A 12138-nucleotide genomic window follows, 5' to 3' on the forward strand; every position below is an offset into this window, starting at 1 on the left:
GTAGCTGAAGGCTATGTTAACTATCGTCTCGGCAAATGAGAGCGTAATTTGTCAGTGAACCATCGCTAGCAAAGTCGGCTGTACAACTGGGGCGAGTGCTAGGAAGTCTCTCTAGACCTGCCGTGTGGCGGCGCTCGGTCTGCAATCACTGAAAGTGGCGACACGCGGGTCCGACATGTACTAATGGACCGCGGCCGATTTAAAACTACCACCTAGCAAGTGTGGTGCCTGGCGGTGACACCACATTCCTCCCCCGCAAATCGGCGTACGGTTGTGTTATAAGGCTTCCGCCCGCCGTGGGGAGGACCCCATGTTGACGTATGCGATGAGGTGGGAAGCCTAACAACAGGCGAGCCGTGCCACCCGCACCCTGCCATTCGGTCCGAGCGGAGCTAGGAAACGCCTGAAAACCTACTCCAGGGTGCACGCCAACATGCGGTGTATGCGCCCGTAGAGAGACAGGAGGGGCCGAAGGGTCGACCTCCATCGGGGCGGGGCACCCGACGGGCGAAGACGCCATGTGGTCCGTAGCGGGCAAGAGTTCCATGTCGGTGGACAGCTGGTTACGGGAAGCGATCGGCGGCGCGTGACCCAGGGAGGCGCCCGGCGGCTACAGCGACGCGTCCACTGCGGGCGTCGCCGGCGGGAGAACAGGCGGCGGCGCGTCGCCATGGGGCAAAATGGAAGGCAGCGTCGGTAACTCCTGGGGATGAGGCGAGCCAGTAGATGGGTCCCCAGGGCGCTGACCGGACGGCACCGTCGCTGAAAGCAGACGGGGAGCGGCAGAACCCGTGCGACGACAGAGGCGCAGCTGATTGAGATGCCGACGCACCTCACCAGAGGGCCCCAAAACCAGATACATAGCGCGGCCGAGGCAGCGAAGAATGCGTCCTGCGAGCCAACGCTGTGAACCGCGATAGTTGCGATAGAATACAACGTCGCCTGGAGCAAAAGCAGGTGTCTGCCGCTGCACAGGAACCTGATGCGGCGGATGCAGCAAAGACATCAAGGTTCGATGAGGACGACCGTGAAGCAACTCAGCCGGCGAGCGACCATCTCGAGGCTGAGAGCGATACGAGGACAAAAAGAGCAATAAAGCGTCCTCCCGAGAATGCGACTCTTTCAGCTTCAACATCTGTGACTTGAAAGTCCGGACCAATCGTTCAGCGGCACCGTTTGACTGAGGCGAAAACGGCGCGGATGTCAGATGTTGAATACCATTGGCCTTGCAGAATGACCGAAATTCTGCGGACATGAATTGTGGGCCATTGTCGGAAACAATAGTCTGCGGAAGACCTTCAATGCAAAAGATAGCGGATAACGCTTGGATGGTGGCAGATGAGGTCGTGGAAGACATCCGGACAACAAAAGGAAAATTACTGAAGGAATCTACCACAACCAACCATCGAGCATTCCAGAATGGACCAGCAAAATCGATGTGTAAGCGTTGCCAAATGGAAGTCGCTATTGACCATGCAAAGAATTTCCGCGGTGGTGCGGATTGTTGTTCGGCACACGCCATGCAAGAAGAGCACATATGCGTAATCGCAGCATCGATTCCGAACCAAGTACAGTGCTGACGAGCAAGTTGTTTCGTCCGCACTATACCCCAATGTCCTTGGTGGAGAAGCCGTAAGGCAGAGGACTGTAACGAACGTGGGACCACGACCCGGGACTGATCATTATCAGAACGCAACAGCAAAATACCACGTCGTACAAAAAGTCCCTCCTTGTGAGCAAAAAATCGGGGAACCAACGGATCCTCGATCCGTGACTTTGACAAGGGCCATTGCGTAGCAACAAAACGCAGAACCGTAGCAAGGACAGGGGCGGCAGCTGTGGCTGTAGCTACACGACGAAAATCAATGGGAAACGACTCTACCATGTCATCGGTTTCCGAATCAATGAACATGCAAGCAAGTTCGGAAGAATCGAACGCTCTATCCTCAGCAACAGGCAAACGGGACAACGCATCGGCGTTTCCGTGCTTAGCAGTGGACCGATACAAGATATCGTAGCGGTACTGCGAGAGGAAAATAGACCAGCGAATGAATTTCTGCGCTGTACGTGGAGGTACAGGCTTGTTCGGATGAAAAAGCTATGTCAAAGGTTTGTGGTCCGTGATGATGGTAAAGTGACGACCATACAAGAAATCATGAAACTTTGTAACACCAAATACGAGAGCCAATGCTTCTTTCTCGATCTGTGAATAATTTGTTTGCGCAGACGAGAGCAATTTTGACACAAAGGCAATAGGGCGATCATGTGATCCATCTTTGTGCGCAAGCACAGCACCGATCCCGAAATCCGATGCATTCACCATCAACAAAAGGGGCTTCTGGGGATCGAATGGCGTAAGGCAAGTATTGGAAAGCAACGCCGATTTCAACTGGCGAAAGGCGCGTTCGCATTCCGTCGTCCAGACGAACGGAACACCTTTACGGCGTAAGCGATGCAGCGGAGCTGAAATGGAAGAGGCGTGGCACACATAGCGATGATAATAGTTGATTTTTCCCAGCACACTCTGTAGCTGCTTCAAATTCTGCGGCGAAGGCAAGTCTTGTATAGCACGGAGGTGCTCGGGACTGGGATGTATGCCTTGGGCATTGAGCACATGGCCCAGGTAGGGTAAGTCACGAGCAAAAAACACACATTTGTCCTTCCGCAAGCGAAGGCCATTTTGTCGCAAGACCTGAAATAATGTTCTGAGGTTGGCTAAATGTTCTTCTTCCGCCTTTCCGGAGATCACAATATCGTCCAGATAGTTTGCTGCAGTAGGGACCGACGCACAAACAGTTTGTAAATATTTCTGAAACAATGCAGGGGCGGATGCACACCCGAATGGCAGTCGTTTGAATCGGTACAAACCAAGATGCGTGTTAACCACTAAAATGCGCTGGGATTCTTCGTCCACCGGTATTTGCAAGTACGCATCTGCTAGGTCCAACTTCGAAAAATATGTACCCGGGCACAGTTTGTCAAAAAGATCTTCCGGGCGGGGTGAAGGAAAAGTTGCAGTTACTAGTTGTGGATTCACTGTTGCCTTGAAGTCCACGCAAAGTCTCAATTTTCCGGAAGGTTTTGGCAAAATTACTAAGGGTGATGCCCAGAGGGAAGCCTGCACACGTTCAAGTACACCTTGTCATTCCAAATCGTGTAACGTTCTTGCGACCTCATCACGCAATGCGTGGGGAACATTGCGCGCTCTGAAAAATTTCGGTTGCGCGTTTACTTTCGGTTCCAAATGTGCTCCGTAGTTCTTAGCGCAAGCAAGGCCCGGTGCAGAAATGTCTGCAAATTCTTCACATAGACGAGAAACACTGGCTGAAGGCACAGTCTGGTTCACTGATAGGACCTGATTGACTATAGACAAGTTAAACAAATGAAATAAATCTAAACAAAACAAGTTCACTGCAGAAGAAGGACGAAGTACATAAAATGACACAAGTTTTGTTTGTCCCTTGTATGTTGCAAGAAGGCTGCACTGTCCTAACACAGGGATAGCTTGTCCTGAATAACTACTTAACATTTGCGGCACGCAACGGAGGTGTGCCCAGCTGTTAGTACGTGTCTTGATTGATCAAGGAAACTGCAGCTCCGGTATCGAGCTGGAATGGTATCACGTTGCCATTAATGTCCAAGTCTACAAAAAGTTTATTGTCCTGCTGACGACAAGAGCGACTGTCTCGTGCAACGTGAGGCGACACTGGTACAGAATCACTTGCGACTTGACGCGATTTCCGGCTACGTCGACGCACAGTATTTGTGGGACGAACACAGTCACTGTGAGAGAGAGTGGCACTTGGATTGGCATGAACTGCATGAATTTGCATGGGCGAAGTATCACGAGCCGGAGTATCCTTGGTTCGATTCCGATTCCGGCGCAAAGCAAAGGGCCTGGAATGGTTTTAAGCGTCCGATCGGAGCTTTTTCTGGCAAACGCTCTGAACATGTCCTGTTTTATTACAGAAAAAGCAAATAGCCTGGTGTGACGGGCAATTCTGACGCGAATGTCTAGTAGCGCACTGCGTGCATGATTTCACTGCATTTGCTTGCCGACGCGGGACACGTGGCTGAGAGCCAGGCAGCTTTGGCGCGGCCGGGCGCGAGGACTGTTTACTGTTCCGTGCAGCGCACCCGGCGGGCCGGTTAACCTGACACATGGGTGGCGAAGTTGCAAATGATTCCTGAGCAAAGTCAAGTGTGTTCTGCCGATCCAGTATGTCCATCACTTGTTGAAGGGAGGGATTGACTAGTTTCAAAATCTGTTCCCGTACACGAACATCAGAAACGTTCTGTGCAATTGCATCACGTACTATAGTACTGGAATAAGGGAGTCCACATTGACACTCAAAAGCACGATCCCTTGTAAGGCCTTGCAAGGTTGCAACCCACTCTCTATTAGTCTGACCTACCGTACGTTTTGTACGAAAGAAGGTATACCGTTTGGCAACTACATTGACTGATTCTTTGAAATATGCATCTAATGCAGACAAAATTTCTTCATAGGACAGAGTTGCTACGTCGCATCGGGGAAATAATTTCACTATTTCACGGTATGTGGTCACTCCGACACACGATAATAATAAAGGCTGCTGCTCATTACCTTGAATTCTGTAGGCGACGAGTTAAATCCCATCCTCGTCGCCAAACTGTTGTGGCTTGGCAAGACAGCCAAGCCACTAGGAGGTAGCCGAATGGCACGCGTTTAAGCTCACGCAGGCTGGCATGAGGTCTGGAACAGTTAAAGGAGTTGAGTCTAGTAAAAAAGTACGTAGCTTCTGGAATACTTAACTTTAATCCATAATTGGTAAACATCGGTCTGACGGTACATGCATCACAAGATAAATAGCAAATGATAATGGCGCCTTGCTAGGTCGTAGAAATTGACGTAGCTGAAGGCTATGCTAACTATCGTCTCGGCAAATGAGAGCGTAATTTGTCAGTGAACCATCGCTAGCAAAGTCGGCTGTACAACTGGGGCGAGTGCTAGGAAGTCTCTCTAGACCTGCCGTGTGGCGGCGCTCGGTCTGCAATCACTAGCGGACCGCGGCCGATTTAAAGGCTACCACCTAGCAAGTGTGGTGTCTGGCGGTGACACCACACTGTTTGTAGTAGTTTATGTGCACTCCTATTTTTTTATTCATTATTAAATCTACTCCTGCATTACCCCTATTTGATTTTGTATTCATAACCATGTATTTACCTGACCAAAAGTCTTGTTCCTCCTGCCACTGAACTTCACTAATTCCCACTATATTTAACTTTAACCTATCCATTTCGCTTTTTAAATTTTCTAACCTACCTGCCCGATTAAGGAATCTGACATTCCACGCTCCGATCCGTAGAACACCAGTATTCTTTCTCCTGATAACGATGTCCTCCTGAGTAGTCCCTGCCTGGAGATCCGAATGAGGGACTATTTTACCCAAGAGGACTCCATTATCATTTAACCATACAGTAAAGCTGCGTGTCCTCGGGAAAAATTATGGCTGTAGTTTCCCCTTACTTTCAACTGCTCGCAGTACCAGCACAGCAATGCCGTTTTGGTTAGTGTTTCAAGGCCAGGTCAGTCAATCATTCAGTCTGTTGCCCCTGCAACCACTGAAGAGGCTGCTGCCCCTCTTCAGGAAACACACGTTTGTCTGGCCTCTCAACAGATACCCCTCCGTTGTGGTTGCACCTACGGTACGGCTATCTGTATCGTTGAGGCACTTAAGCCTCCCTACCAACTGCAAGGTCCATGGTTCTTGGGGGGGGGGGGGGGGGGAGAGACTGGCCTCATACAGATACCATTTTATGTATATAGACTGAAGCGGTGAGTGAAAATTTCTACCGACGTTTCGGTATATTAATCTTCTCAGGGAGACCGCCAACTACTTGGTTCAACTGCAAGTTTCTGTTGTGATTTGGATAGGTGCCTTGCATCTGATTGGCGACGTTTCTCTCCAGAAAGCAAAAAATCTGGCGAACACTATGTGGTCAAAAGTATCCGGACACCCCCAGAAAGATACATTTTTCATATTCGGTGGATTGTGCTGCGACCGACTGTCAGGTACTCCATATCAGCGACCTCAGTAGTCATTAGACATCGAGAAAGAGGAGAATGGGCCGGTCCGCGGAATTCAAGGACTTCGAACGTGGCAAGGTGGTTGGGTGTTACATGTGTCATCGGTGTGTGCGCGAGATCTCCACAGTCCTAAACATCCGTAGGTCCGCTGTTTCCGATGTGACTGTGAAGAGGAAAAGTGAAGGGACACATACAGCACAAAAGCGTACAGGCCGACCTCGTGTGTTGACTGACAGAGACCGCCGACAGTTGAAGAGGGTCGTAATGCGTAATAGGCAGACATCTATCCAGACCATCACACGCGAATTCGAAAATGCGTCAGTACCCATTGCAAGTACTACGACAGTTAGGCGGGAAGTGAGAAAACTTGAATTTGATGGTCGAGCGCTACTCATAACCCCACATGACGTCAGTAAATGCCAAACGACGCCTTGCTTGATGCAAGGGGCGTAAATATTGGACGACTGAACAGAGGAAAAACATTGTGTGGAGTGACGAATCACGGTACACAATGTGTCGATCCGATGGCAGGTTGTGGGTGTGGCGAATGCCCGGTGTACGTCATCTGCCAGCGTGTGTAGGGCCAACAGTAAAATTCGGAGGTGGTGGTGTAACGGTGTGGCCGTGTTTTTCATGGAGGGGGCTTGCTACCACAGAAGAGGCCTACATTAATGTTTTAAGCACCATCTTGCTTCCCACTGCTGAAGAGCAATTCTGGGATGGCGATTGCATCTATTAACACGATCGAGCACCTGCTCATAATGCACTGCCTGTGGCGGAGTTGTTACAGGACAATAACTTCTCTGTAACAGACTGGCCTGCACAGAGTCCTGACATGAATCCTATAGAACACCTTTGGGATGTTTTGGAACGCCGACTTCGTGCCATGCCTCACCGATCGACATCCATACCTCTCCTCAGTGCAGCACTCCGTAAAGAATGCGTTGCCATTCCCCAAGAAACCTTCCAGCACCTGACTGAACGTATGCCTGCGAGAGTGGAAGCTGTCATCGCTAAGGGTGGGCCGATACCATATTGAATTCGAGCGTTACCGATGTGGGGCGCCACGAACTTGTGAGTTATTTTCAGCTAGGTGTCCGGATACTTTTGATCTCATAGTGTATCTTACTGAGTCTTTCACGCTCGGCAAGGCTCTGGGGCGTGAAATTCCTCTACCAGCTGTACGCGCACGAACGCTGTTACGTTTCGTGGGAGGACAGCTGAAGGCTGCCCACGACTTGACGTTAGCTGTGTGTGGTGAATGCGGGCCGCGTGCTTGTTGCAGTGTGGGAGGTGTCTTCGGGCCCGGAGCGGTGGTCCCGCTGCACCGAGGGCCCGTGCCGCTGCCGGCCCGAGACGCTGAGCCTCAGCTGCTGGAGGATGCAGCTGCGGGAGCTGCCGGCGCTCCAGCTGGTGCCGACCGACGCCCGCGCCATGTGAGTCTGAGAGACAAGCCTGCCTGAGTCTGCCTGCCTGCGCGCTCTGCGGGCCGCGGTTATCAAAGCACAGGGTGACACAGAAAAACGGCAGCATCTCCACAACCCAAAAAACTAGAAGTAATGAAGGAGAGAAATTACATTCCTTGTAATTGAAACCTTTGCAACACCTCCGTTTTTATCCCGACCTGATCTGGTCGAATAGCAGACCAATATTTATTATTAACGTGACCGCGAACCTAATGGAGCTGGTAATCGGAATTGACTGCTAAGGAAGTTGTTACTTTCCAGTTCGTCCTGTTCAATACTCGTATAATGCTGAATGTATGGTAATAGGGAACACGAACACAGTTTTACTAATTACGAACTTATATTCTTCTCAAAACTCAAAAAGGAGACAGCCACTGCCTTCGTCATACATATCTAATTACGGCTAATCTCTGCACAGCCTTTCTTCATCTGCCATTATCGTCACATGCTAATCCATCACTGCATCCGACACTGCAATCCAGGTTTAGGCCGGCGCGGTAGACGCGAAACTAAATATCGGAACTAGTAACGTCACTGATCACTTTTATAAAGATACTTCATCACTTTCCCGGTATTTATTTATCATTTAGGGGTCTAACCGCGGCGATGGTGACACCCTTCTCGGTTAAAAACCCTGTATTCCAATATTGTCCTCCACACACACACACACCATTCTCGCCAACCACTCTGGCGCATCTCGACACCCGCTCTCGCAACACGTCACAATCGATTGTTCGCCCTATCGACCTGTTCCGAGTGCAAAGTTATAATAAGGGCCTACGGACCCCTTACACCTTACAATTTTGCCATTTAAGAAACACTGATGGCATTTATCATTTTTTCAAAAAAATACGTCGTTTAAGTGGCGTCCTCCTGTACGAATACATGAGTGAAATTTGCTGTTGAGATTCCTCATTGACCGCTACAACATCTCAGCTGGGGTACTGTGAATTGCATCCCTAATGGTTCAAATGGCTCTGAGCACTATGGGACTTTACTTCTATGGTCATCGGTCCCCTAGAACTTAGAGCTACTTAAACCTAACTAACCTAAGGACATCACACAACACCCAGCCATCACGAGGCAGAGAAAATCCCTGACTCCGCCGGGAATCGAACCCGGGAACCCGGGCGTGAGAAGCGAGAACGCTACCGCACGACCACGAGATGCAGGCAATTGCATCCCTAATTCTCTGTTTTAACTCATCCAGGGTTCTTGATCGAGTCGTGTAGACTTTGCTCTCGAGGTAGCCCCACAAGAAAGAAATCACAAAGGGATGACTCTCGCGATCTAGGGCGCCAGGGAATGTCACCGAATCGTGAGATCACACGGTTCCCATACAATTCTCGTACGTATGCCAGTGATTGCCGTGTAGTGTGTGATGCCGCTCCCTCCTGTTGAAACCAGCCTTCTTCAACGTTAAATTTTCCCTAAAGCCGTCGGCACACGGACCGTGCTGTCGAACGTTAACGTTGAGCGTGCCGAGTTCAATGTGCTGCTGAACGCTCAGGAACGATGCGCCTTGTGCACACGGTACGTGGGCCCCAACGTGGTATACTCGATCGCAACGCACTCCAGCGGCAGTCGAGGGATGTTTCTAGTTCGTAAATCACACTGTTTACTCACCGGGCGCGCGTCAAATTCCCACGTTGGCTCTATTAAAACGCACACTTCCTCCATCGTCCACGAAATGGAAAGTACCATATCCAATCAATAAGGACACAGGCTTATAAAAGTTTCATTACAAACAGTGCGTTACAAATTTGGAATAATTCTCCGCATAACATAAACATTATTTCATCATTCCCACATTTTAGTAAAACACCAAGGTCAATCTTACTTGATCACTGTTCCTACCCAGTAGCAGAATCTTTGCAACATGTCAATTACGAGCCGTAAAAGAAGAAGGGGGCAAATATCTTTATACAAGTAGCGCAAGCTGTCATTTAGGTTAAGCCAATCGAACATAGTCACCCCTCAAAAAAAGGTTAACTTGTATATACATAACATCAAATATTATAGTCTATACTTATATTAAACTAATAGTACAGTATCAGAACCTAATAAAAACGCGAATGACAGGAAAAAAAAAAAAAGATGGGCTCTGTCAGGACGCGAACCACCGCCCCAACAAAACAACTAGTGGTAGGACAGTGACGCTATTCATTACGCTAAACCAACATCGCACCTTTAGCCTCCAACTATAGTACCTCACCGTTACTAAAAACCTTAATCGCAGGTAATTATGTTACTAACAGAAATTTAATTATAACAAATTGTACCAAGAACAATGCGTTTTGGGTGGACCTTCAGTGTGTCGCTGCCTTCAAACAGCCTACTCTCATAATATGCAAGTTACAATAATTCTTTGGCTTCGAATATGATGTTTCTCCTTATTTTATTGGATCGAATCACAACTAAAAACGGGTTTCCCAGTGATTCTCAATTTGCTGGTGCTCAGAAGCGGCATATATATACATATAGGCTTGCAATGAATGCCAATATGGCGCCTCACAACTCTGTACTGAAGGGAGACGGCGTGCTTGTAACGTAGGTGGCGTTGTGCCATCTCATTGGTCAACGCTCAGACGCACGCTCAGAATATCTGACATGCCAAATACGGCTCTGCACGTTCGGAAAGACTTCAGAACGTGCTGTTCCACGCTATGACATCAGGAACTGGGCACGCTCAACGCTCGGATGCACGGTCCGTGTGCCGACGGCTTAAGACATTTAAGTCTCTAATTTATCTACGATAACTTTGGAAGCTGAACATGTGAATTAAAATCTGCACTGTGGCTGGGACTCGAACCGGGGACTTCTCGGATATTAGGCAAATATGCTGACTATTACACCACCAAAGCATTAATGTAAACGTAGCTGCACGAACTATCCAACTCAAGTACCTCCCCAACACAAACACTAATTCACATCTCGCCTTATATTTTACTATTACCAGGGCTCTCCGACACTGGACTAGAACCCTTGCTTTGGACGTCATGGGGAAGTGCTGTATTATGTGTGATCGTATAGAGCTTAAATTAAATTTTCGCTGAGACATTGAAGTCTCTAATTTACCTACGATAAACGAGCCTCGACCGCAGCACAAATTTTAATTCACTTCTTCAGCTTCCAATATTATCGTTTGGAAAGTTGTTCAGTTCAGGTGTAACGAAAATTCGTAACATTTCCACGTAACGGTCGGCATTCACTGTTGTTGTGTTTCCCTGTTCATTTTCGAAAAAATGCAGTCCGATGATCCCCTGCGATGAAACACCACACCTTACTGTCACTTTACTAGCGCGTAAAGGGCGCTCGTGAACGTAATTAGGATTTGTGTTTGCCCAGTAACGATAGCTCTGTTATTCACATAACCTGTGACATGAAAATGTGCCTCATCTGACATCCACAACGTGTTTACAAATTCATCGTCATTTTTGTTACCATTTGTTGACAGAATCCTAATCGTAAACGGTAACCGTTCTCCTTCAGTTGTTGCACCATCTGTAGTTTCTACGGATGAAATTTTAAATCAAGATGAAGAATTCTGCGAACACTCTCTCGGGACATTCCAACCACTGCTGCTTCCATACGAATTGTTCGCCGTGGGCTCGTAGGGGGTAAGACAGACTCGCGTACAACATCAAAGTTCGCTGGACAAGCACACTTCTTGGTCGTCCTGTTGGTTTCTTGACGGCAGATCCAGTCTATTGAAAATTATAAATCCAAGATTTAATCGCGTGTTTCGACGGAAGGGCATCATGACGTCCTAAATTATAAAAACGTCGAAACTTCCTGTGCGCCGCTACCAAACTATCACTGTTTTTCAAACATTTTTATGGCTAAAGCATGCTGCTTTCCGTTCCACTGATAAATGATTTCTGAAATGGTGGACTGCTTACTCGCTGTCACGAACCCGCAGTGCTGCCACCTGCCCATGGCTGCTACTACTCATTCTAAACATTCCCGTTATTCTGTGTCACCCTGTATAGATGCGCGTATGTATTCTAACTCAACGTTACATGTACGAGCGCAAAATAATTTTATATAGTCTCATGTCGAGTGCTTAAACGTGCTCCAGGTGCTCCAGGTCTGGGGCAAGTTTACGCACTATGGGGCCAGGTATACGAATATCAAAGAACACAATAGAGACTAAAAAAGTACAAAACAAAACTTTTCAAAACTTGTTTATTGGCAATAAAAAATTACAGGCTTACTTACCCCAACTAACGTGGTAAACCACAACTATGTTACGTAATAAAATAATAAGCAACCAGTCGCATAAAAGAAATTTAATTTCTTGACCGGTTTCGGGTACTGAGTGCCCTTCTTCAGAAGGTTTTGTTCATCCCATTATTTGCGAGAGTCAGTCATAAAGTGCATACAACACAACGGCATACTCTTAAAAATATATATATACAGGTACAATAAGTAATACAATACTGAATGCATTAATACAATAGGAGCTCTTAGATGCCTACATGTAGTTCGCAGTGTCTACATAAAACTGGTACAACGAAGCTTCTTTGTACTAATTCACAGTGTTTGCATAAAACTTCGTGAATACCTCGGAGATGCTTTGTCCCATCGCTCGCGCGCCGA

General features: G+C 48.0%; 1 protein-coding gene across 1 annotated transcript in view; it reads left to right on the forward strand.

The window, feature by feature from the left end:
- Positions 1 to 12138, forward strand: part of LOC124545955 (carboxypeptidase N subunit 2-like) — a 164700-nt gene that overhangs the window by 8379 nt on the left and 144183 nt on the right. The window contains exon 2 of the mRNA XM_047124918.1: positions 7356 to 7506. Within this exon, the coding sequence (XP_046980874.1) occupies positions 7356 to 7506 (151 nt within the window). The remainder of the gene's footprint in view (positions 1 to 7355; positions 7507 to 12138) is intronic.

Source organism: Schistocerca americana, chromosome 8 (genome assembly GCF_021461395.2).
Source record: "Schistocerca americana isolate TAMUIC-IGC-003095 chromosome 8, iqSchAmer2.1, whole genome shotgun sequence".
Taxonomy (NCBI): domain Eukaryota; kingdom Metazoa; phylum Arthropoda; class Insecta; order Orthoptera; family Acrididae; genus Schistocerca; species Schistocerca americana.